Source organism: Pelodiscus sinensis, chromosome 7, assembly GCF_052426305.1.
Source record: "Pelodiscus sinensis isolate ZL-2025 chromosome 7, ASM5242630v1, whole genome shotgun sequence".
Lineage (NCBI taxonomy): Eukaryota > Metazoa > Chordata > Testudines > Trionychidae > Pelodiscus > Pelodiscus sinensis.
In genome coordinates this window covers 41,070,539-41,096,994 of record NC_143058.1, presented here as the reverse complement: position 1 = coordinate 41,096,994, position 26,456 = coordinate 41,070,539, and the positions used below count along the sequence as shown (strand labels likewise).

At 42.7% G+C, this 26,456-nt stretch overlaps 1 protein-coding gene across 4 annotated transcripts in view; it reads left to right on the top strand.

Annotated features, from left to right (window-relative positions):
• ABCB11 (ATP binding cassette subfamily B member 11) overlaps positions 1–26,456 on the top strand; it is a 77,421-nt gene that overhangs the window by 9,454 nt on the left and 41,511 nt on the right. For all 4 annotated transcript variants that reach the window (XM_075933556.2, XM_075933558.2, XM_014579869.4 and 1 more), the window contains 10 exons: positions 2,072–2,093; positions 4,548–4,596; positions 9,782–10,023; positions 11,686–11,773; positions 12,653–12,786; positions 14,286–14,457; positions 16,233–16,357; positions 18,262–18,436; positions 21,262–21,375; positions 23,321–23,431. In XM_075933556.2, the coding sequence (XP_075789671.2) occupies positions 2,072–2,093; positions 4,548–4,596; positions 9,782–10,023; positions 11,686–11,773; positions 12,653–12,786; positions 14,286–14,457; positions 16,233–16,357; positions 18,262–18,436; positions 21,262–21,375; positions 23,321–23,431 (1,232 nt within the window). The remainder of the gene's footprint in view (positions 1–2,071; positions 2,094–4,547; positions 4,597–9,781; positions 10,024–11,685; positions 11,774–12,652; positions 12,787–14,285; positions 14,458–16,232; positions 16,358–18,261; positions 18,437–21,261; positions 21,376–23,320; positions 23,432–26,456) is intronic.

The window sequence follows — 26,456 nt, the reverse complement described above, 5'->3', positions numbered from 1 at the left end:
GCTTTTTAATTGCTGTGGAGACTGAGGTGCTGTACTGCAGCCAGAGTCCCTAGGTGGAATTCTGATACTCTCACAGTTCCTACAGGAGCTTCCCAGGAGTGGATACCTGTGTGACAGCTCAGCCTTTTTCTCAAGGAATGGAGCAGCTACCCCTCTCTATGTCCCGACAATGCTGGTGGATGGCACAGCTACAGCCCCTCCCCCCCAGCATCCCCTTTCAGGTTACCAACACGCTGTATGTGATTGTGCCACCACTCATCAGGGCTGGTTTATGGCTTTCTGAGGTGCTACGCTATGTAAGAGGCCCTATGCTATAAAAAAATAATTAATTATTTTCACAGAAAGGACACAGAGGCTATGTCTACACTGCATCACTATTTCGAGATACTGGAGGTATCTTGAAATAGCTATTCCACATCTTTTGAATACACCTGTTATTTTAAAATATAACGGGCTTGCTATTCCGACATCCCTGTAAACCTCATTCCACAAGGGGTAAGGGACATTTCAGAATAGCAATTTATTTTAAAATAAGTGCTATGTAGACCGTGCCAAATTTCAAAATAAGCTAATTTGAAATAACATTGAAATAAGATATGTGATTTGCGTGCTCAAATTGTGTATTTTATTTCAATCTACGGTGCAGTGTAGACACACCCTAAATATATAAAAACACAAAAACTTTATGTTCTCACAGGAAAATGAGAGAGGCTATATAATTTTTTTACATCAGAAGTAAGGACAATTATCCTTCTTTTCATATGAATAAATGAAAAAAAATATTAATTTTGTCATTAAACGCAAAGTTTAATTAAACTATATATAAACATATATTTACAAATGTTTATTCTGATTTAATTTTTGCTATGAAACAATGAATGGTTAAGATTTTTCTTTTGCCATACTATAAAAATAACAGTTACCAAAACTGATGGAGGGAAGCCAACACAGATTTCTCCCCCTCCGGATCCACTTTACCCAAGTCCATAAGACGATCACCTGCAAACTCATCTTGTGAAGAATGGATAGCGCATAAAGCAGATAGTGGCTTGCACACTTAAATTACACAATTGTACCTATGTACAGATCAAAAGAAGAAAGACCACACTAACACATAAGAAAATGAAGACAAAGCACTATACTGCTGAATGTACTGGACTGTAAACAAAAGATGGTGGCTTTCTGCTGTACATATGTCACTGCTAGGATAAATCCCATACCAATATGAGCTTGGCAGGATTGCTTCTTGACATTGCCTCACCCAGCCTGACTTTTTTTCCAATTTTATCAGCAGTGAGATTATTTATTAATTGATTGATTTAAATAAGTTAGGAAGTCACAGTAAGAATTTTACCAGTAGCAACTGGCTAACAAAGTGTTGCCTTAGGAAACTGATAGCTGATCTAGTTGTAGAAAAAATAATTGTACAAGTTCAATTCCCATTTTTTTCCTCAGCACTGACCTCCAACCTGTCAATGATGAGCAATTAGTGAAGGGTAAATAGATAAAGGTATTTGTGTAGCCAGAGGTGTGTATTTTTTGTTGTATTTGAACAAAACTGGCTATATTTAGAAAGACTCTTCTTTTCCCATATGTCTTTTATTTACCGACCAATGTTGATAAAATCTGAAAGGGAGTTAGGGTTTTATTTTCTTCTTTAAAGGCCCCTCATATTGTGAAGCCTCAAGATGAAGCTTAGTTTGCTTTTGCCTCAATCCAGCCCTGCTCATCAGGGCTTTGTTTGACAGAATCAGCTGGATGATAGCAAACATTATTCCCATATATGTCCCATATAATGTATTCAGTGAATAATATTCAGTCATGTATTTGTGGTTAATTATTCAAGGGGAGAGTGATAACATTAGGGATAATTTCTTTATGCACAATGGATTAATTCAACAACATTAATGATTAGTTTTTGATCTGGTATGTGAGTGAGGAGGAGTTTCCTTGCATCTGGGAAGGATTGCGTATCTTGAGCCATAAGGTTTATTTTCAGAATGTGTCTGTCAGAGATGATGCACTTTATCAATAATTATTAATGATAGTTTGTATTTATTTCCCCTAACAGATAACAACCATAAGAACCCAGAGTAAGTCTTGTAATTACTCATTGATTGACAATCAGTATTTGTTTCTGGATTGACCAAGTGAATTAAATGCTATTAACACACGACATTAATTCATGTATGGTATTTGAGATACAGACACGCACTGTGCTTCCTGAAGCTGCAATATTCAATTCAGCTGAGGTAGGCTAACACAATCTTTACAGAAGAAGTGAAGAGAAGTGTTGAAGATGTAGAATAATGGCTGCAAAAAATCAGGATGTCCTTCAACAAACCTCTTCAATATTCGTTTTTTGTCTGTTCATGTAACACACACACACACACACACACACACACACACACACACACACACACACACACACACACACACTGAAAGAGAGTATGAAAGAGTGTGATTTGGAGAATAATTTTGTAAGGGAAATTTCAATATTAACTTCATAACTTTTAGAAACATGAGACCAGGAGTGAAAAAAAACAGTCCAAATCATTTGTCAGGAAAGGAACTGAGATTGAAATATTAATGCTCAGGTATTCACAAGCTGAAATGTCATAGACTCCAATCCTCTGCTGTGACTGACAAGTGCTTGTGGGGAACATAATGCCTCTGCGTTCTTTGATTCTGGATTTGCTGTACACCAGATTAGATATCTTGAGAATTTCTGTTATTTGCACCCATGGCCACCAAGGGCTAGTGAAGGAGCAGGAAATCACTCACTTTGTTTTATGATTTGACTTAGTTTTCATTTTAACAGAACATCTCACAGGACACTAGACCCAAAGTCAAGCTGCCCCAGCTCTAAGAACTAGAGGTTTCTTGAAACCGACAAGGGTCCTATATGGCACATCCATGTCACATATGTAACTTATTTAGCAAACATGAAATTTTCTGGCTCAGGCCTCTGAAGAGTGTGCAGCACAAATCTGTTACATATTTTAAAAGTTGTAAATGTCATGTAAACTCAACACTCATACACCTCTCAACACATAAATACATAATTTTCTGTTTGGTATAATGTACATCCCTTTCCTGGTGACTTGATTGGACCTGTATGTTCCATAAATAATTGCTGTGTGTCATAAGCTATTGTGAGAATTGCTGGAGGGGTCAAATAATATTCTTCAGCAGAAAGCCTGTGAGCTGGAAGAGGGAAAGAGACTCCAACCCACTCCAGGCATGCAGGCATAGTGTGGTCCTTTCCAGCCAGCGGTGCTAGCAGCCTGGTGGATGTGGGAGTAGGAGAGCACACTTAAACTGGAAATTCACAAAAAAATACAGGCCTATATCTTGTGTATCTTTGGCCTCCTTGAAAATCAGTTGTTCCTCCCTGTGTTCTCGAGGAACTCCCAATCCATGTAATATGCTGTAAGTGGGATTAGTGGAGACTCTAACAGCATAAGACATCATGCCACAGAATTTTGTTCCTAATCTTAGTCCTGCACATTGTCATCTGCTTCTTTGGTCCATCCCCTCTCCTGCACAATGCTCTGTCCTCCTGCTACTTCTGGGTGGAGGGGATTCCGCAGAATCAGAGACATGAGGGAGTTTGTGATGGACTCACTGCTTCCCTTTTTGCATATCATCAGCCCCAGGCCAACATTCCTCTGCACCAGCAAAGCTAGAAGAGAGCAGCACTCAGGGGCTACATCTAGACTGCAGGCTTCTTTCGGAATAAGTTTTTCCAGAAGAGATCTTCTGAAAAAGCTAATTCCGAAAGAGAGCATCTGCACTGACAAAGCACATCAAAAAAGCAATCTGTTTTTTCAAAAGATAGCGTCCACATTGATTGGACACCATCTTGCATTTAAGTTGTGATTACTATGGATGGAGTGGCCACCAGGGCACCTGTGCTTTTTCGCAGAGGGCTCTTCTTTTGAAAGAAAACCCTTTTCCCTGTCCATACACGCCTTTTTCTGAAAGAACTCTTTTGGAAAGGGCATTCTTCCTCGTAGAAAGAGGATTACCACTGTCGGAAAAACCCCTCTGTTCTTTCGATTTTTTTTCAGAAAGAATGTGATTGAAGTGTGAATGTAATTGAAGATTTTTTGAAAAAAAAAAATGCCATTTTTCCAAAAAAACTCTGTAGTGTAGACTTAGCCATGCTGAAGGAGCTGTTTCAAATTGGAGTGGTTCTACAATGGTGCAAAATGTTTACAATTTACAGAAAAACCTCCAGCAAATCACTGCCCTAGAACAAGTCTGAGAGAGAACCAAATGATATAGGACTTTAGAAGAAAAGTTGTGTGAGTAAAGTGTCCTACCAAAAAAAGTGAAGCCATAGATAGAATCAAGAGAAAGAAAGGTCTCATGTTAAAAGTACTTACAGATATTTCTATTCAAATGAGGAACCTTCTCCAGAGAACAGGAAAAAGGGGACAAATGAGTTAAATTCAGCTATATATGTAACCATCAGTTAAGAGAAAATATATGATATATCTGGAAAGTGCAATGTTATAAGTCTACATTTTGTTTTCTTGCAGATCATCAACCAAGAAAAAAAATGACATTCGGGTTAGCTTCTTTCAACTGGTAAGGAACATGTTGGATTGAAATATTGTACACATTTTATACTGTGGGGTCTCTGAAATGTATCTTTAGTTACAGTATATAGTTGTGACTCAGTCAAACCTTTAATTTAAACATTTAGAGTGAAATTTTGACCCTACTAAAATTGATGGGAGTTTTGTCAAGGGCTTCTGTAAAGTAAGAATTTCATCCTTTGTCATTAAGCTACATGTAGGTTGCTCATGGGTCAATATTCTCTGCTAGGCTCATTGTCATTAGAGCAGGTCATACATATTTTTCTAAAAATATTTTTTTACAAAAATTGCTTTTTTTGTCAAATCAAACTTTTTGGGAAATATAATTAGAATGAAAATTTCCATGGCAAAAAAAATTGAAATTCAGGATTCCTACATTTCATTTTGAATTTTATTTTGTTTTATGTTTTGTGTATTTTATGCTGTTTTTATTATTTCATGACATGCCAGTAGTAGTGTGAAATATGATATAACTTACAAGTTGAAATATGCCACTATTTTTATATTTTTTAAAAACCCTGCCACTTATCAAACACATGCAGTCTAATAAAGACTGTTGTTCCAGCCAGGTTGATCACAGTTGCTGGCATTGTACCAGTCATCATGTAGAGAAGTGCCCAGATCTGACTCAGGCCTGTGAATCCATGAGTCTCTGGAGTAGCCCTGCAGTTTGATTAAGCGGAGTCAGGGCATGCACTCCTAGGTGCGTTGATGGACAGTTTGAAAGCGCAACGTGCTGGGGTATTTTTCTTCATCCTGGTGCCATGGCGGAAGCACATGCAGCACTGCTTTTGAATAGAATGAGTGACTGAAGGAAAGCCAAACCTTTGCAAGAGTATGACAAAGTCCAACCATTTCGTGCTCAGGATTTGACTCTGAGAATGAATATGGAATGTCTCTCTATTACCCTTTAGAACTAACTGAAACATTTAAAAATAAAATAATAATAATTACTAACAATTGAAATTAAATACTGACATGTCATGAAATAATATAAAATAATATAAAAATAATTAAAACCAGGTCAAAATGAAATGTTTAAATTCCAACAGGAACATTTTCCAGAAAATTTTGAAAATATTTGTTTCTGTTCTGATTCATAATGGAAAAACATTTGAAATGCCTAAATTTTCCTTGAAACAAAAATTCGAAATGACAATCAGCTCTAGGTGTAATGTACTCATGTGGTGTATGTAGAGGAAAGCTAGTTCATTAGTTAAAGCACACAGCTAAGGACTGGGAGATCTGGATTCACCTCTCATTTCTGCTACTAACTCACTGTGTGACCTTTGGCAAATCACTTACCTACTCTGTAACTCTGTTAAATCTTTGTCTATATCCTGCGTATTGTAAGACTTGGTGTTCATGAAGTGCTTTGAGACCTTCAGCTGGAAAATGGCAAATGGCATAGAAGTACAAAGTGCTGTTATATGTCTTATTGGGGGTACGTCTACACAGCAGGGTTAAGTTGAATTAAAGTGCACAACTTCAGCTACATCAATTGCGTAGCTGAAGTAGAAATAGCTTAATTCGGCTTTTGGAGCTGTCTATGCAGCAGGAAATCGTAAGGAAGAGCACTCTTTCTTCGACTTCCCTTCCTCCTCCTGAAATGAAGGTTACAGGAATTTGCATAAGAAATCCTTCAGCTTAACATTATTTCAAAATAAAGGCTGGTAGTGTAGACATGCACTATGTTATTTCAGAATAACATCAGTTATTCTGAAATAACATTGCTGTGTAGACCATTGGTCACCAACTGGACGATCACGATTGACCGGTTGATCGTGGCGCCCCTAGGGGTCAATCGCAGGGCCAGCTGGCTGGGTGGCTGCCCCTCTTTGATCCATCCCAGCTGGAGCATGGCGCAGCCTCGGTGTATTTCAGCCTGGGTGGCTGCTCTTGTTTGCTCCAGCCCAGATTGGTGTTCAGCCCATTGCCTCACTCCAGCTAGGCTGAATCAAAGGTGGGCAGCCACCTGGGTAGCTGCCCCTTTTTGTTAACTTGCCAGCTGAGATGGGGGAAGAGGTGCGTGTGCTTTTGCATGTGCAGGTCCTCACTCTTGCCTCCTGCTCCGGGAGGGGACTGGGAGGCTGGCACATGTGGCGCACTGGGGACAGGGCTATGCCGTGCTGTTCCCTGCAGGCTGTATGAGGGTTGGAGAGTCACCTTCCCCAGTGCTCCACTGCACCCGGCCGGGCTGTGTGCAGGTTCAGGGAGCCCCTTCCCTTGTGTCCCGTTGCACCTGGCCCAGCTGAAGCCAATCCTGGGCGGCCCCAGGCTCTGCCTGCCCCAGGCCCAGCCCCGAAGCTGCTGCCTACAGGCAAAGGGCTGGGCCGGGCAAGAAAGAGACTCTGCCCCCTCCCACTCGTCACCCAGCACTGCTCCCCTGTCTACACTGCAGGAATTTGTCTGCAGAGGCAATGCAAATGAAGCGCTCATTAGCACTCTTCACACTCTCATTTGCATAGTCTCTTCTGATCCATTCTGCGGAAGAGGTTTTTGTACAAAAAACCGCAGTGTAGACGGGGTCATTTTGCACAAAAAAACCCTTTTGTACAAGAACCCTTATTCCTCAAAAAAGCAGGTATACAGGATCTTGTGCAAAAGGGGTTTTTGCCCTGTGTACACAGTGGGGTTTTTTCCGCAAAAACCTCTTCCACAAAACGGATCAGAAGAGACTATGCAAATGAGAGCATGAGAAATACTAATGAGTGTTTCATCTGCATTGCCTCTGCTGACAAATTCCTGCAGTGTAGACATAGCCTGTGAGTCCCAGTGCTGCTGTCCTGACAGTGAGTGCACTGGGGGCACAGGGATGTGGGGGCTGGAAGGGGGATGAAGGAGGATGTGGGGGCATGATGTGAGGGGGCAGGGGTTGCACTGAGAGGCATGGGGCTATGCAGGGGATCAGGTTGGGGGGGATCATGGGACTGAGGGGAGCAAGGCTGGAGCAGAGGGAAGATGTGAGGGGGGGATACTATTTTACTTTGCAGAAGCTGCAATTTCCTTTACTCCCCACTTCTTTGCCTCCTTCCCCAACTAGATATTTGGCTGCATTCTCACTCTTTCATCTTTTCTGCATTACTGCCCCAAACCCCTCCTGCCCTCAAACTCCCTCTCATTCCCCCACCCCACACTGTCTCCTGCTGCTAAACTCCCTTCCAGACCCTGCACCCCACCTCCCACCTAGATCCTGCATCCTTGTCCCTCTCGCTGGCAGCCCTGTCCTGCATTGAGCCCCTCATTTTTGTTCCCAGCTCAGAGCCTAAGGGGGTCCACAAAATCTAATAACTCTGGAACCCCAGAAAAGTAAATCTGGCCTATGGGAAGCCCTGAACCTCAGTCATCTCTGTCCCTTCCCCTCACCCCGTGGGGCTGGAGTGTCAGAAGAGTGAGGTGTCTCAGCTGGGGGCCACATCAGTGAGGGCTGGGGGTTTTGGGAGGATGTTTTTTGCTTCTCACTTGTATGATCCCCAACTGATTTTTGTGTGGGTCAGAGGCCACTGACCCAAAAAGAAAACATTGAAACCTTTTGTGTTGGACATAATGTTTACTTTATTTAAAACAAAGCTTGATCAATTAGCATGAGAATGTTAAAATGTTTAATCTGTTTAATAATTTAAATTAAACCATTCTCCCTAGCTGCAGCACTAGCAAAATGGCTTGGGTGTAATTATGTAATTAACAGTGAGTTTCCATTAGTAGCAGGTTGTCCGTGAAAAGGTTTGGAGGGGGCGAGGCCTCAAGAAAGGGATGGGGTCTCAGGGAAGGGATGGGGTCGATCCTGGCTTGCGCTGATATTTAAAAAGTGATCTTGGGTGTAAAAAGGTGGGAGACCACTGGTGTACACAAAACCTTAGAGACTAACAAAAATACAGAAAGAATCCAGAGCTTTCATGGTTAACTATGCTATTCAGAGCAACAGAGTTAAGCTGCTTTGATTTTCTTGTGTAGACTAGGCCTCAATCTGGCTTCTTGCCCTGACTTTCATTATGATAATGTCTCTCTCTTCCACATTCACTCTATTTCTCTACCCCCCCCCCTTTTTTTCCTTTGATACATTACAGCATCTGTGTACTACTTATATCTATACTCCATCTCTCTCTAATATGTAAACCTCATGTTTTAACTGCATAGTTATAAATATATCAGTTGCTCTTTCAGCAAAGAGAGCTCACATTTCTAACTACACACGCCTGGTCCATAACACACTACATACATAAAGTAGTAGAATGTATCCGTGCAATATCCCAACGTCCTTAACTGAGAGTATTTAATCAGATTTCTACCACATAATCATAGAGCCATCAGGAGAAGGTCACAATAATTTACCCCATTCATATGAATGTCCTAATTTTTTTGAAAAACATATAAGGTGGATTATCTATGTGAATATGTGAAATTCAAGAACATATTCACAGTAAACCTTTGTATCAATGGCTATGTCTACACTACAAGGTTTTTGCACAAAACCTGGTGGTGCATCCACACCTCAAGTGCGTCTTGCATATACAGTAAATCGACAGGACAATGGGCTTTGGCCAGTAGAGTTATTCCTATCACTATGAGGAATAACTCTTCTTTGCGCTACAGTTCTTGCGCAAAAAAGCATGTGTGGATGCTCTGTGGGGGTTTCTTGCACAAAAAGAGCCTATCAGAAGCACAGGTGCTCCAGTGTCCATTCTGTGAATGGCCATCAGAGCTTTCTTGCAATGTGGATGCTCTCTTGTGCAAAAGCACATTGCGCTTTTGAAGTGTGGACACACTTCTGCACAACAAGTTTTTGCAGAAGATCTCTTCCGCAAAAAGCTTGTGCAAAAACCCTGCAGTGTAGCCAAAGCTGATGTGTACAATACTGATACCATTTGGTGATGCTCTAATATTTGTGCTTAACTTTTTTACTCTCTGCAAGTCTGAGTATACATATAATCAATGGGTCAAACTCTGCTCCCATATTCATGGATAAGTCCCACTGTAACCAAGGGGCATTGCATACATGCAATAAAGAGTAGGTTTGTTTCAAAATCTGTAGTAAAACAATTCTGAATCAAGTATTCACTAGTATATATTGTTGAAATTACTCTTCTGAAATGTCAGCCAGGGACATGAGATTAATGAGGAATTAATGCATATCTAACACCAAAATCACTCTGGCAGTATTTTTTTTCTCTTAGTTTCGATTCTCTTCGTCATCTGAGATTTTAATGATGGCTTTTGGTAGTTTCTGTGCCATTCTTCATGGAGCAGCACAGCCATGCATGTTGCTTGTCTTTGGTCTGATGATAGACACATTTATTCAATATGACATTGAGAAGCAAGAACTTAGCAACCCAGGCAAGGCATGTGTGAATAACACTATAGTGTGGATCAACAATTCCCTTCAACAAAATGAAACAAATTCATCAATAGGCTGTGGGTAAGTGGTCCATAGAATTTGTTCTTTTTATTTTTTGTTAAATACTGTAAGTACATTTCTTGCTAGGGAAAAGGGCTCAGTTCATTCTAAGAGATTAACCATTCTATAGGAAAGTTGCTCTTGTTCTCTCTGTTCTACTACTGTGTCTCAAGTCTCCCCTAGAGGGACCAGATTTTGGGATGGGAGGGTATCTGATGCCTATTCAGCCCTCTCAATTAGAATTGTCAGCAAGGATTCCTAGATCCAGGAAAAAATTGAGACCCCCTAATGCATTTAATCAAGATAACTAAACTTCCATTAGAAGGGAAAGACTTTTGGTAATTTTTCATCTATCTGAACCAAATTTGAACTAGTCACTTCACCTGAAAAGGCTCTTAGCCAGGTTTCAATTCCCTGAACTATCTAGGTTCCCGGCAACTTTTGTTGACTTGAAAATGACTCATCCGATTACCTCTGATGTTTTAGATTTTCAATGCTCATTCTCCAGGATGTCAGGTTACATGATCATAATGGTCCATTCTGGCCTTAAAAACCTTTGGCTCTACGAATTCTGAATTTGATGAGCTTTTAAGAAAATAAACTGGCACCTACTCCCATCCCTAAATATACAAATCTAGAGAAATAGCCAGGAAGTGCCACTGAAGTATTTTGCAATAATGTATAACTAATAGCAGCAAATTAGTGTTCCTCATGGAGATTAGGAATAATTTAATATTTCCACATGAACTAAAGGAAATGATCACTTTAGATTGGGTACCTTTCTCATAATGTAACATACTACTTAAATGTAAAACAACAGCCTCTTACACTTGTCTGCAGAACATTGTTTGATTTTTGCTACCACGATAGCTTCCATATTCATAAAAAGTAACCAAGGGCTAGTGTGGATGAACATTTAGCTTACTGAAAGCTGGGCTGTGAATCTTCCCTAGAGTAGCCTGCTATCTAACTTTCCGTGTTGACCCTGCTGATGTGCACTTACAGGTCCTTAGTGTGCTTTGATCTAGTTCTGTTTCAAAGTGAGATCCATCAGATATGCTATGGAACTTTTAGTGCATGCCAGCAGGGCCCATGTGGACAGTTATTTCACAGCAGACTAGTGTGTGGTTGTGGTGAATGAAATGGTCATATAGTCCTGCCTTTAGTTAATTTTGTTCACAGCAAGCTAGGGAATGACACTATGCCACACTAGCCTGCCATGCACTCATCATCTGTGTAGACTAGTCCTATATAAATTCAGTATCTATTGAAAATATATGGGCACCTCATCCCCAAAACAATCCTTTCCTCCACCTGTTCATTGGACGAATCCCGGTGGTGTTTCATAACTATCCACTGCAAACTATTTCACGGTGTGCCATAACTTATGCTTGCCAGACCCTCGCACACCTGCATTAGGCTCAGAAATAATCTGGCCCTTGAGAAGACCAGGATGAGTATTAATGAAGAGCTATTTAGGGGACATCCTTTTCCTTCTGATATCAGAAGAAGCAGGTCTGCCATTTCTTACACCAGCTTGAGCAATCAGTTAACAAAGTGCCCTTATTATAAATTGTCCTGAATAATAAATGCAGTGAATGCTTTTGGACAATGCAGATAAGTGGACTGTTCAGTAAGAAATTTGTAATAATATTGTTTAAATTTTCTAATTGTATTTTATAGGTTCCTAGACATCGAAAATGAAATGATCAGATTTGCAAGTTACTATGCAGGAATCGGGTGTGCAGTGCTTGTGTTAGGATATCTCCAAGTCAGTGTTTGTTTCCCCATGTTATTATCTTCTTCTAACTATATGTTTTAGAAATATGCATGTATCTGTCTGTCTGTGAGTCCGTTTGAACAAGAACTGCTAAACGGTAAGAACTAAGATCACCAAATTTGGTATGCAGCTTCCTCTTATCATAACCTAAAGCAAGGTCAGGGTTTGGTGGTGCCAGGATAATGGCACAGGGGGTCTGGCAGGAGGGACAGGTATACTGTGGAATGACCACAGGGAAGCAGCAAGGGGCCAGAGAGGGGGACTGGGACAGCTATAACCCCATTGGGTCAGGAGTGGGAAAAAGGGACAGCTATCTACTATATATTTCAGAGTTTGTCTGTTCGTGTGTCTGTTTGTCTGCGTGCCTGTCTCTCTGCCAGCTGGGGGGCATGCACCCTCCCACAGTTGTGCCCACTGCAACTGCAGTAGCCATGGACAGGCACTTCTCACCTGGCCCCAAGCTGCTGTGGTAAGAGAGGGCTGGGGCTGTCCCCTCTCTCTGAGGCAGCCTGCATACTGAACCCTTCAGTCCAGCCCCACTCCAGAACAATGATTAATTGAAGTCAGGTGTCTTGCATTAAAATTAAGAGAGAGAGAAATATCCAATACCCAGTGATTAGGGCACTCACCTCAGATTTGGGAGACCTATGTTCAAGCCTTTGCTCGGAATCTGGAAGCAGCATCTCTCAAATTCCAGGTTCTGATGAAAATTCCCAAGCGGCTGTACACCAGTTAGCTGTCACATGTATATAGTTAGACTGTATTTCAGGGTAATGGAGGCTGAGCCATCATTAACCTTGGCTTTTTTGTAATTGTGGGAGTAGAATTTTTTTTAACAGTAAATCAATGCCCATATTATTGTCTTCCCAGATCTGCTTGTGGGTACTGTCTGCAGCTCGTCAGATTCAGAAAATCAGAAAATTGTATTTCAGAAAAATAATGAGAATGGAAATAGGCTGGTTTGACTGTACATCAGTAGGAGAACTGAATACACGAATCTCTGAGTAAGTTATCTAGAAGAGCCCTATGCCACAGTGCCTGTCTTGCCAGTTTCTAAACAATAAGCAGTATTGTTGTGCTGTAAACAATAAGCAGTATATAAAAGACTTTAAAAGACTCATTCCACTAAGGGCGTACTCTACCTCCTGTCACCTTCACTGGAAGTTGCATCAGCCTCTAAAGACCCAATCCTAACCCCTTCAAGTCTTTGAAAAGATGCCCATTGACCTTAAAACCCCAGTTATGGAGTCTAATTTGAGTAAAACAGAGCTAATCTCATGCTGGGGTCCATATAAATACATAGGCTGTCAGAGAGGTTATCCACCTAATTCCACTGTAAGTTCCACAGTCTGTATTTTGAGAAGAGGAAAATTGAATCTTATAAATAGCTAAAACAATACTTCAAGGATCACATTAATAAAAATATATACAGCATACGGTGAGAGCAAAGACGTTGTGTTCCAACTATTGTCATAGTCTCTTTCCTATGACTGGCAGAGCTTTTTCCCCTTCTGCTTCTTGCCACTACATAGTGATGCCTGTCACTTCCAATACAGTTCTGGACCAAAATCAGTTGTGTGTGGGTGAGAAGAATTCTGGGGAAAAAGGATTATATGAGTAATTTTGCATTTCCAACTACACTCGTGTAAGCCAGTTCTCATCTTTGGCACTGCTTTGTGTCACACACCCAGAGAATACTCAGCATCAAAACATCCCAGAAATCTTCCAGACATGTAAACATGTTTCATAAACATGCCATAGAGAACTTAACATCTTACTGACTGTACCAAAGTGCTAGTAGTTCTGCTTCAGATGGCTATTCCAAACCTCCGTGGCCTGTGCTCCTAAGGATGACGTGAGTAGGCAGTTTTACAGTCCTCATGCATGAGGTGATAGCCAAGAGCTGCAGAAGCATGAGACCCCTGAGTCAGATTATGACTTGCAGAAATGTCTTCTGCCCTGAGAAAGTAACCTACACAGGGGAAATGCAGCTGAGTGATTATTGGTACTGAAAATTGTGCAGTTGCTCTAAGGCTAGATCATAATAGATAGTCATTGCCCTGTCACACAGGAAGGGTAATGGGACTGCACAGGAAGCCTTCCAAGGGCCTCCTACACTAGCAGGAGCCCTCTCCCACCTGCTCCATTCTGTCCCCCATCCAAGGGAACAGGAAGCCTCATCCTCCCTCCAAATCATCCCAAAGAGCAGGGCAGGTGCACCCACAGAGGCAATGCTGTCTAATTTAAGGGACTAAGGCAAGGACATTCGGCTCCTGGGGGAAGTCCTTTAGATTGCATGCACAAATACCCCTCTTGCCGCTGGATGGCATGCGGGAGGCGGGGAATTGTACCAACTCCTCCTCACTACGGCCCAGACTTTCTGGAAGTGGTGATATGGGGGTAGAATAGGGACAAAGAAAATTACAGGGCCCCAGTTTAGCTCTATTATGACACAGAGGAAATGAGATTAATCTGTCTTTGCTGTTGTTCCTGTTCTCTACAGTGATGTCAACAAAATCAATGATGCTATTGCTGACCAAGCAGCTCTCTTCATCCAGCGCTTCACCACCTTTATTTCTGGATTCCTGTTAGGATTTGTGAGTGGCTGGAAACTGACCATGGTTATTATTGCTGTCAGCCCACTACTTGGGCTTGGGGCAGCTACTCTGGGCTTGGTAAGAGATTTCAAGGCAGTTCATGTCTTAATGGGAAGATAATTTAGACAAGTGAGATAGTGGTATATGGGGCCAACTAGGGGTTTGGACTGGGCATTTATGTGTGAAAGGGATGTGCTGGTCTAACATCCTGTCTTTTTTGCTTCTTTCCCTGCTCCTCCCTTTTCACTATCCCAACTGCACTTGAACCAAAGCTTTTCCTTTTCTGAAATGGGTTCCTGCCTCTGGAAATGCAGCGAAGTGTCTAAACATAAAATCAAAAGTAAACTAAAGTTCTGTGTGGCTATTCTTGCTCTGCATTTTCTCTGCAGGGGCTGCTCTATTTCCCATCTATCCCTTTGTCATTTTGCTCTTCCATCCATTGAATGTTTCCACTCCTTAATCTGCCTCTGCCTCCCCCTATCTCTCCATATAATAACTCTCTCTCCCTCTGGTCTACATCCACGACTCCTCCTCTTTGTGGCCCCAGTTTCTCTTTTTTTCTCCTCCACAAACCCAATGTACCTGATATCTGGGTCACCCTCTCCTATCTTGTCCTATGGCGTTTCCACCTCTCTGCTATCTGAAGGATATTCTTTCTGTCTCTGACAGTTCACTGTACTCCTAGTTTTCCGGTGTACCAAGGTGTGTGGGTGGAAAAGCCTAATCTGCTTTTAAGGCTGGGTGGCCGCTTTACAGTGGATTACTGTCTTGGAATCAAAAAAGATGTGGAAGGGATAGACTTGAATGAGTTCCTACCACTGCTCATGCATCTGGTTCCCAGTGGCTTTGCTAGGGACTGCCACAGAGAACAAAGAGGGAATGCTCAAGTGTCACTCATTCTATTCCTGAAACTAGCCTATTGACAAGGAGCAGATACACAGACAAGTGGGAAATTGGGAAACTGGTGCTTCCTGCTTTTCCTTTCTCCTTATTGTCAACTGAAGAGTGATTCAGCACTGGCAGACCCACGAATGCTAGAGAGAGGGGAAAGGTGGCAGCTCTCTTGGGGTCCGGCAATTCAAAAGGGTCCAGGGGTCCGGACTGCAACCACTGCTTCCACAGGGGCAGTGATGACTGGAGCCCTGGGCCCTTTAAATTGCCACTAGAGTGCTGTACATCCTGCTCCAAGTGGGCCTGTAGGGCCCAATGCAGTATGCTCTGGATGGCACTGAGGGCTGGCTGCTACTAGCTCTGCCCCTTCCATCCAAGACCCCGCCCCTTCTGGGATTGCAGAGCCCATCCCTCCACACCTTGCCCCAGGGGCTGACAAGTCTGTGGGCCCCACTGAGCACTGGAAACTGGGCAGCACCTGGACTTTATAGCCACTGCTCCCCTCTTTTTCCCGCTGGCATTCTCTATGACTCCTTCCTTTGCTGCTTAACTCTGCCTTCCCCTTCCCCGAGTTGCTTATACACATGCAGGAGCAATGAAGGAGGAGAATGTGAAACCCTCATTGTCAGTTGCTTTCCCCAGTGACTCTCACATTCAGCAGAGTAGTTGGCAATGGGGCATGGCCGAGCTGCCCAGAAGGCAGGTGTGCTTTGTGCTGCTTGCTAGTGTAGGTTTATGCACTAACACAACATCACAGACGAGCTGGAGGAGACAAAGTGTATAATAAAAATCTGTGCTCTATAAATTGTGCTTACAGTACATTGGTGAGACACAAGGAATGGCTATTATTGTAGACAATGAGGAGTTAGCTGACAATGTTCAGTTGATTAAACACTGTACAGTAAGCGCTAAAACTGGAGCAGGATAATCTTTTGCCACTAATACTTCTTATGGCTTTTTAGACTGTGGCAAAAATGACTGGCCTCGAGCTAAAGGCATATGCAAAAGCTGGTGCTGTGGCTGATGAAGTGCTGTCATCAATCAGAACAGTGGCTGCTTTTGGTGGGGAGAGGAAAGAAGTGCAGAGGTTTGTTCAGTCACATTTCTATGAGGTTCCTTATTTGAAACAATAGTTCTTTTTTCAAGGTTATCATAAAGTCCTGGGCTGTGGGAGTTAGTCTGAAAACTAGAAAATAATGACCATGCAAAAACCATACTCAAAGGTAACTCATCAACTCAGCCAGCCAGCAGCATCATGCATCCATAAACTTTAACTCCTTATAACTCAACCAGCCAGTGAAGTACAGCCCCAGAATAACACCTTTCCACCTGCCCACTTCCTCCAGGAGTGTGCTCTCATCCTTTCCTAAAACCCTGGCAAACATGTAGCTTTTTCAGTGTTCTTAGAAAGTCATCATGGGCAAGCTATTTCAAGCCAAGCAGAGGCACAAATTTCAGCCACAGGGCTCTAAATGGCTGCAAACTGATGCACACCGTATTGAACTGTTCCCTCCACATTCCTCTCAATAGCAAGAGCTACTTTGCCAATAAAATTCTCATTTTCACTGTTGACATTCCCACTTACATACAGCTGCTTATTAAATAGGAATACATCTATGTATCCATATTTAATAATGTCTCTAAAATGAACCTTTCAAAACGGATTTTAGAAATACTGTTACTATAGCTTATGTCTATACCTGCAGCCTAATTCGAAATAGGACTGCAAATGTAGGCATTTGAAATTGCAAATCAAGCCCGAGATTTAAATATCCTGCACTTGATTTGCATCTTCCCGGCTGGGCGCCATTTTTTGAAATTGACAAGCCCAGAATAACTGCCCCTTCCACTACATGCGACAGTGAAACGGGCGTTCGAAATAAAGCCCTATTTCAAAATACCTGTTAAACCTCATTGCAGGAGGAATAACAGGTATTTCAAAATAGGGCTTTATTTTGAATGCCCGTTTCACTGCCGTGTGTAGACGCGGGCAGTTATTCCGGGCTTGTCAATTCCAAAAATGGCGCCCGTCCAGGAAGATGCAAATCAAGCGCGGGATATTTAAATCCCAGGCTTGATTTGCAATTTTGAATGCCTACATTTGCAGCCCTATTTCGAATTAGGCTACAGGTGTAGACATACCCTAAGTGTGGGTGTCATTCAATGAGAAATTAATTGATGGAAATGCAACCTGTTTGGAAGTCCGGAAACTCAGTATCTGAATACTGTATGCGAAAAAGGCAGCAGATTAACTGAGCTGCTGTAAGGTACATTATATTATTGTTTAGAAAATAACAAGTTTTAATTATTGCAGTGATCCAGAGCAGATCTTTAAAAAAAATTATGGATGCTGAAAACCCAACAGAAATGATTCTATGATTTTTTTTAAATTTGGTGTGAGTTGCAAATGATGTAAGGACTGTATCTGGAAATACATACATATGTTTCTCACATTGCTTGCAACCTAAATATTGTATTATGGAGCCTGAAAAGTGAAAGTGAAATTGATTACAAGCAGCAGCTTGTTTTCATTTATATTTTTTGCAGTGAGTTACACTTTGTAATTAGTTATAGTGAATTGATGCATTATACTGCAATTCTCTTTTAAATTAATTTAAAATACAACATGGTTGCACGTTTGTCACAAATTATCCAAAATTTCTACATTTGAACAGTGAAAATTCAGTTACTGCAGGTAGTTATAGTAACGCTGATATTTTCAAATACTGATAATAGAATATTCTACAATTTTATTGTCTGAGGCTGCTACTGTACCAAACGGAAACATAAGCAGTTTTGTAGTTAATTTCAGTGAAAGCAGCACTGGGATCTTATTGCAGAGTAGTAAATGCTAAATTTTTGATGATATCTATCCACTGTATTACAGAAGGATCATCCCTCCATGAAACAGCCTCATTGTTTTGCTCTTTGCTCATCCTAGTTTTCTATTAAATGCATTTCATCAACTTCCATTTTTTATTCTGTCTTCAGATATGATAAAAACCTGGTATTTGCTCAGCGTTGGGGAATCAGAAAAGGGATGATAATGGGATTCTTCACTGGGTACATCTGGTTCATAATCTTCCTATGTTATGCACTAGCTTTTTGGTATGGCTCAAAACTTGTCCTTGAAGAAGACGAGTACTCACCTGGGACTCTCTTACAGGTACTCAATATTATACTTGCCCCTTGCATATCTGTTCCTGAAATGTACATGAATTATTACCTAGCTTTCAGAGTGGTGAATATTGTCTGGCCATGCTTTTCTTTTCTGCTCTTTGCTCTCACATTTAATTGCCAAATATAAAATGGCAAAATATCTTATTTTGGGGGGAAACTTTGTCCCCTCTACTCCAGAACATGGCTGTTATTTCTGTCTACAAACTTCAAACTCTGGTTCCTGCAGTAGAGATCTGGAAGCATGTTATGCCAACTTCTATGCAACTCAGGAAGCTGTTAGGTGAAGTAGAATGGCTGTTCTAGATAACAGTGGTTTAAAGGTTAGGGAACCTGAATCCTTAGAAGTTTTAATTATTCTCCACCGCTGTCAGATGGCCCTCAGATGGAATAACCTGAAATTACACTTGGCACTAACAGGCCAATTCAGTGACAAAGCAGGCCAGAGATGCCCTTGACTTGTGTCCAATAACTGTAGTTCTGCACTCCCAAGGGGTAAATGGTAGCCAGCGGAGAACTATCTTCTAGCTGACAAACTGTAGCCATTGCTGGAAAGGACTGTCTCAAATGCTGCCCTTCTTTCCTCCAATTCCTTTCTGAGTTGCCAATCATCTCTCTTTTGCATCAGATTTCTCACTTAGCACTTTAAACAGCTACATGTGGTCTCCAAATATATCTTCCTGGGTGTCTGAGAGGTTCTGGAGTGCACATCCATTAATTCTACAAGGGTTGCTCAAACAACACTTTTCCTTGTTATAACCAAAACCATTGGGCCTGTTTCCTCTTGCTTTCTCTCATTTTACGGCAATGTAACTTGCATGAGTTCAGGGGAGTCAGTTATAATAATTTAATGAGAGGACAAATCTGCTCCTGTGCATTTTTCCTTCTCCACAGGCGGGAAAGCTTACCTGCCACACCCTGCCAGCTTCTCCTTTACAAATGGATGTTGTTCTCAGAAGGCTAGTTGAGTCCTTGACTGCTTAGCAGAATTCCACAGCTGTGAGTGGGGTGTAGGAGTATAATATAAATTGACGAAGGCTTTCCTCTTCCTTGATCTCTGGCCCCAGTGCCCTGTTCTATGAGTTCCTTGTCCCTGATTAGAATGACCAACACTTTCAGACTTGGGAGCCTACAGTCAGGCACCAGATTTATGCACCTTCATAAAAGTGGTTTGGGGCTGAACAGTCTCAGGTTCCAGTGACGTCAAGTTCTGGCAAATGCTTTCACCATTGTGGCCTCATCCCCAGCTTCCCTACCTCCCCCTGTTGGGCTCATGGAGTGCAGCATCCTCAGCCCACTGGAGTTGGCCCCTGCTGGCAGAGCTCTCTAGTGATGAACGTGGCCTTTCTTCAGATCCCATGTCAGATCTCCTCTCGTGCTACCCTGACTTAGCACAAAGGGAGAAGAGCCTATGATTTTAAGAAATGGGTGATCAGCAAGTGATTCCTTCCATGGGTTCCTGGCTCGGACTGGGGAAGAACGGTCTCCTTGGGCAGGGTTGGGGTGAACGGCTGCAAGTGCATTAATTTGTAAAACTGGAGCAGGAATGTGTGTATACTGCAGGAGTGGAGTTGATCTTACTATATTCCTGTGAATACAGCAACTATGAAGTGGTACAAATTCTGCCAAAGGAGCCTGTACACTGTCCCATCCCACAGTTGCTCAGTTCAAGTACTAGCAAGTGGAGTATGGGTTCTGATGGCATAGGCATGACTGCTATGGTTCACTTGTACATAGTGGGAAGAGGGGAAATCTCTCAGAGACAGGAACCTGCCTTTGTAATAAGGTTTGCAGGTATGATATATGTCCAGCCATAGGTCCCACACTAACAGAGAATGTAATTCAACCAGAGTATTTAAAAGCTGCTGATCAAGAGTAATGCCAAGTAGTGCAATGTGTTTAAAACTCCAAATACAAGGGCACATTATTATATCTTCCAATATGTTTTCAAGTATTGAAGCATCTCTCCTGCTTGCTGGTCCCAAACATGTCCAGAAGTCTCAGCCCTTATTGACCTACCACTAAGGATGTTAAATATTGAGTAATTTACTAGTCGAGTAGTCAATGGAATTTCCATCGACTACTCAACCAGTTGATAGGCACTTCTGCATTCCTCCTTTGAAATGTACAAGAGCCCCAGTAGGGGCTCTTGTACATTTCAAAGGAGGAATGCAGAACTCTGCCTACAGCCCGGGGCCAGCGGGAAGTCCCACTGACTTCAGGCTGCACGCGGGTGCCAGCTTTGAAATGTACAAGAGTCCCTAGCTGAGGCTCTTGTGCATTTCAAAATGGAAGTGCTCTCATGGAGCCTGGGATCAGTGGGGGACTCTGAGTCCTCTGCTGAACCAGGACTCCATACTGTGCTGGCACTTTGAAATGCCACGTGGAGCCTGTTCAGCTGGGGACTCCACTGCTGACCCTGGGCTCCACGCAAACACTGTGGCGATGTTTCAAAGGGGCAGCGCCGCATGGAGCTCGGGGTCAGCTCTGTGTGGCACTGCTTTGAAATGCCGAGGTGGAGTTTGAAAGGGGCAGTGCCACACAGCTGAGCCAGGGATCAGCTTGTGTGGTGCTGCCGCTTTGAAGTACCCTTTTCCCTCTCTTTGTTGCCTCTATCTGATAGAGGCAGCGGGGGGGGGGGGGGGGGGGGGGGGATCAGCTAGTCGACTCAACTATCTGATAAGCATTTGCTTATCGGATAGTCGACTAGTCCTTAACATCCTTAGTTACCACCCACGTTCTGTACCAGATTGTTTTCTAAGCTTTAAAGTAAAAACTAATCAAAACATTCAATGTCCTCCTCTACTTTTTCAGGTTTTCTTTGGAGTCTTAATAGGTGCTTTAAGTCTTGGTCAGGCTTCTCCTTCTTTGGAGGCGTTTGCCACCGGCCGCGGGGCTGCAACAACCATCTTTGAGACAATAGATAGAGTAAGTACAGGATTCCTCAGCTCTATCAGTCTGCTGTGAAAAATTAGTTAAATAAGCTCCAAGCCTCATAAACCCTTATTAACAATGTAACTGAGAAACATGAGGGTAATTAAGGGAACACTGACTGCACAAGAGAAAGACCTAGCTGCAATTCAAAGAGACCATTGAATCAATATCTTTAAAGGTTTTGTTTATGAATATTCAAGTTTTTACCAAATACTGATATTTAATGTTCAGGTCTCATAAGTGCCCCTAATGATCTGCTATGAATAGGGTCCTACCAAAGTCACAGTCATGCAAAATGTGTCACATGAAATCTGGTGCCTTATGAGTGTTTTTACCTGTTACCATATAGATTTCACAGGGGAGACCAGCATTTCTTAGATGGGAGGTGTTTACCCAAAAGGGAGTTGCACGGGTGCTCACAGGGTTATTTTAGGAGGGTCACAATATTGTCACTCTTACTTCTACACTGCCTTCAGAGCTGGGCAACTTAGGAGTGATGTAATATAGGCTGGGGGTCCAGGTCTGAAGGCAGCACTCCACCAACAGCAGTGCAGAAGTAAAGGTGGCAATCCCATGCCCACAACACCCTTAGTTCTGTACTGCTCTTGTCAGAGCTGGGTGGTCAAAGAGTGGCAGCTGCTACCTAAGGATCAGCTCTGCAGCCGTCAGTACAGAAGTAAGGGTGGCAATAGTATACCATGACATCCTTGCTTCTGAGCAGCTGCTGAGGTAGCTCTGCCTTCAGAGCTGGATTTCTGGTCAGCAGCCACCGCTCTCCAGTTGTCCAGCGCTAATGGCAATGCTGCTGTTTGTAGCTGCTCAGAAGTAAGATAGCAATACAACCATCCCCATGCAATAACCTTGTGAACTCCATATAACTCCTTTTAGGATCAGGACCCCTACAATTATAACACTGTGAAATTTCAGATTTCAGTGTCTGAAATCCTGAAATTTACCAATTTTAAAGTCCTATTGACCAAATTGGGCCATTAATTTGGTAGGGCCCTAGCTATGAATTAAGGCTAAATGCACAGAAGGTCTTCATATTAATACGTTAGCCACACTCCAGGAAACACCTAACAGATCTCCAACTGATATAGCACCATTGATGTTATTAGGCTATACAGATGTGCACCAGCTGAGGCTCTGTCTCCCTAAGCCTGTCTATATGGTTAGATAAGAACAAAAAATATCATTTAGCCACAGAGCATGTTGTTAGATTACACTGTTGATCTTACTATACTTGTGACAATTACAGGTGAAATAAGATGAATATAGCTGTATAATTTGTTATAACCATGATTTTTTATCACTAAATGGTGATTTCATAGTCATGGGATCTCAAACCCTTTGTACCAGTCTCAGACTGATGCAGTTCCATTGCCTGTAATGAAGTTACTCCTGATTTATGCCCATGTACACGTGTGAAATGGTACTTGTTACTTGAAGTGCTTGCTGCCAAGGCAAAAATTGGCTGTGTTTTTAGAGCTGTGATTCTTTGCGGTTTTAGTTGTTGTTATGCCATCTTTATGTATTATTTAACATGATTCTAATAGACAGTGAACTCACTCTTTAATTTAAACCATTATGTGCTGTGACTTTTCCTTGAATGTATTACTATAACAAAACCACAATCTCTTTATGCTTTGCCATGACAACTCCCCAGACTTTCTAATGGCTTTTCCCAAGTGACATAGATGGCAGTGTGCCTAACACAGAAGTCATTTCTCTTCCCAACTTTCCTCACCAGTGACAACCACATTATCAATTTAGTTTAAAGTCTTATGCTCCTGTAGCAGATTCTGTACTGCTTTGGAGTATAGCCCAGAGCAGTTCAAAATGAAATGTCATTGTTCTGTATGTTGGAGGGAATACTGTATCTACTGCAGCAAAGTCGCAGTTGTTTAACAAGTAAATAACATGACAAATTCTACTTTAGAAGCCTGTCATTGACTGCATGTCCGAAGAGGGCTACAAGCTGGAAAAAGTAAGAGGTGAAATTGAATTCCATAATGTAACATTCCATTACCCATCCAGGCCAGAAGTAAAGGTGATTATTCATAATTTCTCTTTTGAATAATTTACTATAACTAAATAGAATGTGCTTTTATGCCACTAGTCTATAAACTCCTACATTAGAGGTTATTTTCCAAAAACACAAGTTCTTTCTTTAAAAGTAAGCATTTCATTATTTTGGTGTCGTCAGTGCCGGCTTTCTGGCTCTGTGGCCTACCTCACCATGCAGACGTTGGCAGCTGGCTCTGCCTACTGTGGGTTCTAGTGCCCCATGTGTTCTGGGGCTCCACTAACACCACCGGCTGGCTCTGCTCCCAGCTGCCAGAAAGCTCTGTACAGGGGCTCTCTAGTCCAACAACATCCATGGTCCTGCTGGATCATGGATATTGCTAGACTAGAGAGTCCCAGACCACAGCGATTCAACCTGTACTATGTTTGCCCTTTTCCAACCTCTGGGACCTCATTCATCCTCCATGAGTTCTCGAAAGCAATTATTAACAGTTCTGGGATTTCTTCAGTAACTCCTTGAGCTATAAAAGTTGAATTTCATCTTGCCCTGTCTCTCACTTATCTAAAGAGTCTTTAACCTGTTCTTTCCCTGTTCTGTCTTGCGTCCTTCACTCTTTTTGTTAATATTTTAATAGTTAATTATTAATTGAGCTTAATATCTGGTCACCATTAATCTTTTTAGTGAAGTCTGAAGAAGTCTTCTTGATGATAGCAATTAGGTCTCCTTCTTTGCTAAGTAGAAGACACACATTTTGCTTCATCACTTTCTTGCTCTTAATGTATTTAAAGAATCTGTTCATATTCCCTTTTATGTCCCCTGCTATGTGTATTCATGTTGTGCTTTAGTCTTTCTGAATTTGTCTCTGTTCTTTTGTATGTCCCCTTAGCAATTCATCTATATTTCCACTTTTTATGGGATTCCTTTTAGTTTTCAGATTGTTAAAGAGCTCCTTAATCAATTACATGATTCTATAAATGTATACAAGAATAGCATGGGAAGTAAGGGTATGTCTACACTACAGCACTAATTCGAACTAACTTAGTTCGAATTAGTTAATTCGAACTAACGCATCCAGACTAAAAAACTAGTTCGAATTAGCGTTTTGCTAATTCGAACTAGCATGTCCACACAGAGTGGACCCTGAACCGGGGTTAAGGATGGCCGGAAGCAGTGCCGGCAGGGCATCAGATGAGGACTTAGAGCGTGGAGCTGCTGTCTCAGGCTAGCCGAGGGCTCTGCTTAAAAGGACCCCACCCCCACCCCGGACAGACAGTTCTCAGGGGTGCCCCGCTTGCAAAGCAGTCCTGGCTTGGATTGCCCGGAGTACCCACACTGGGCACATCACAGCACTCGGCCATCAGAACGGCTGCACTTGCCGCAGGCTGCCATCTAGGGAGAGGGGGCAATCGGGGGGCTGCAGGAGAGCTTCCACCCCCAGAAGCCTGCAGAGCCAGCCCAGTCCTCCCCATCGGGGGCTCGTACCCCATTCCTCCCTCACCTCCTTCCATTTACCCCTCGCTAGCCCCCCTTCCTGATGTACAAAATAAAGGACAATTGTGTTCAAAAATAGAATCTCTCTTTATTGAACAAAACTGGGGGAGACTGGGAAAAGGAGGTGGGAGAGGGGAAGAGAGAGGATGGGAGAGGAGAGGTCAACTACAATGATGAGGGGTTTGGAACAGGTCCCATATGAAGAGAGGCTAAAGAGACTGGGACTTTTCAGCTTAGAAAAGAGGAGATGGAGGGGGGATATGATAGAGGTCTATAAAAGCACGAGTGGGGTAGAGAGGGTGCATACAGAAAAGTTCTTCATTAGTTCCCATAATAAAAGGACTAGAGGACACCAAAGGAAAGGAATGGGTAGCAGGCTTCAAACTAATAACAGAAAGTTCTTCACAAAGCAAATAGTCAACCTGTGGAACTCCTTGCTGCAGGAGGCTGTGAAGGCTACAACTAGAACAGAGTTTAAAGAGAAGTGAGATCAATTCATGGAGGTTGGGTCCATGGAGTGGTATTTGCCAGAGGGTAGGAGTGGTGTCCCTGCCTGAAGTTTGTGGAAGGCTGGAGAGGGATGGCACGAGACAAATGGCTTGGTCACTGTCTTTGGTCCATCCCCTCCAGGGTCCCTACGGTTGGCCGCTGTCAGCAGACAGGCTACTGGGCTAGATGGACCTTTGGTCTGACCCAGTACGGCCATTCTAAGCTCAGGGCTCAGGGTCGGGGGTCTCAGTGGACCACCTTGATTTTCATGCAAACCTGCTCCTGGGTGGCCAGGCTGGCAGCTCTCCTGCCCTAGACGGCCACTTTCCTGTGCCTAGTGCGGAGGTCGTGGACAGCTCCCGAGAGCTGCCAGCCTGGTCCCCGGGAAGAGGTGGAGGGCTGGGGGCATTGGGTGGCTGGCTTGAGCCGTGCCAGGTTCAGGGTCTGCTGGCTGGGTGCTGGCAGGCTTGCACCTGGCATGGGCACCGTAGCCAGCCCGTGCCACTTTAAGGGCTCCGGGGCTGGGAGGGGGGCGTACGAGTTTCCCTGGTGGTGCCCAGAGTGGCCACCAGGGAAAGCTGGAGAGGGTTAGCCTCCCACTAGTTCGAATTAAGGGGCTACACACCCCTTAATTCGAACTAGTAAGTTTGAACTAGGCTTAGTCCTTGTGGAATGAGGTTTACCTAGTTCGAACTAAGCGCTCCACTAGTTCGAATTAAGTTCGAACTAGCGGAGCGCTAGTGTAGCGCCTATCAAAGTTAATTCGAACTAACATCTGTTAGTTCGAATTAACTTTGTAGTGTAGACATACCCTAATAGAGCAAAATGAGTGAAGAGATTTTATAATGTAATTCTTCTATTGCTCTAGGGAACTGCAGAGTGTTATATTGTATGTGCTAGGAAAAGGGAAAAGAATATTGCCTGTCTGTTCTGTTGCTTCACTGCTGCTGTGACAAATTCTGCTCGAAAAACCTATTATTGGGCAAACAAATAAATGCAGCTGTATAGTTCAGGACAGCAATACAGTAAATTCAGGGTTCACTGGTGTGGCATCCTGACAGGTCTTCTG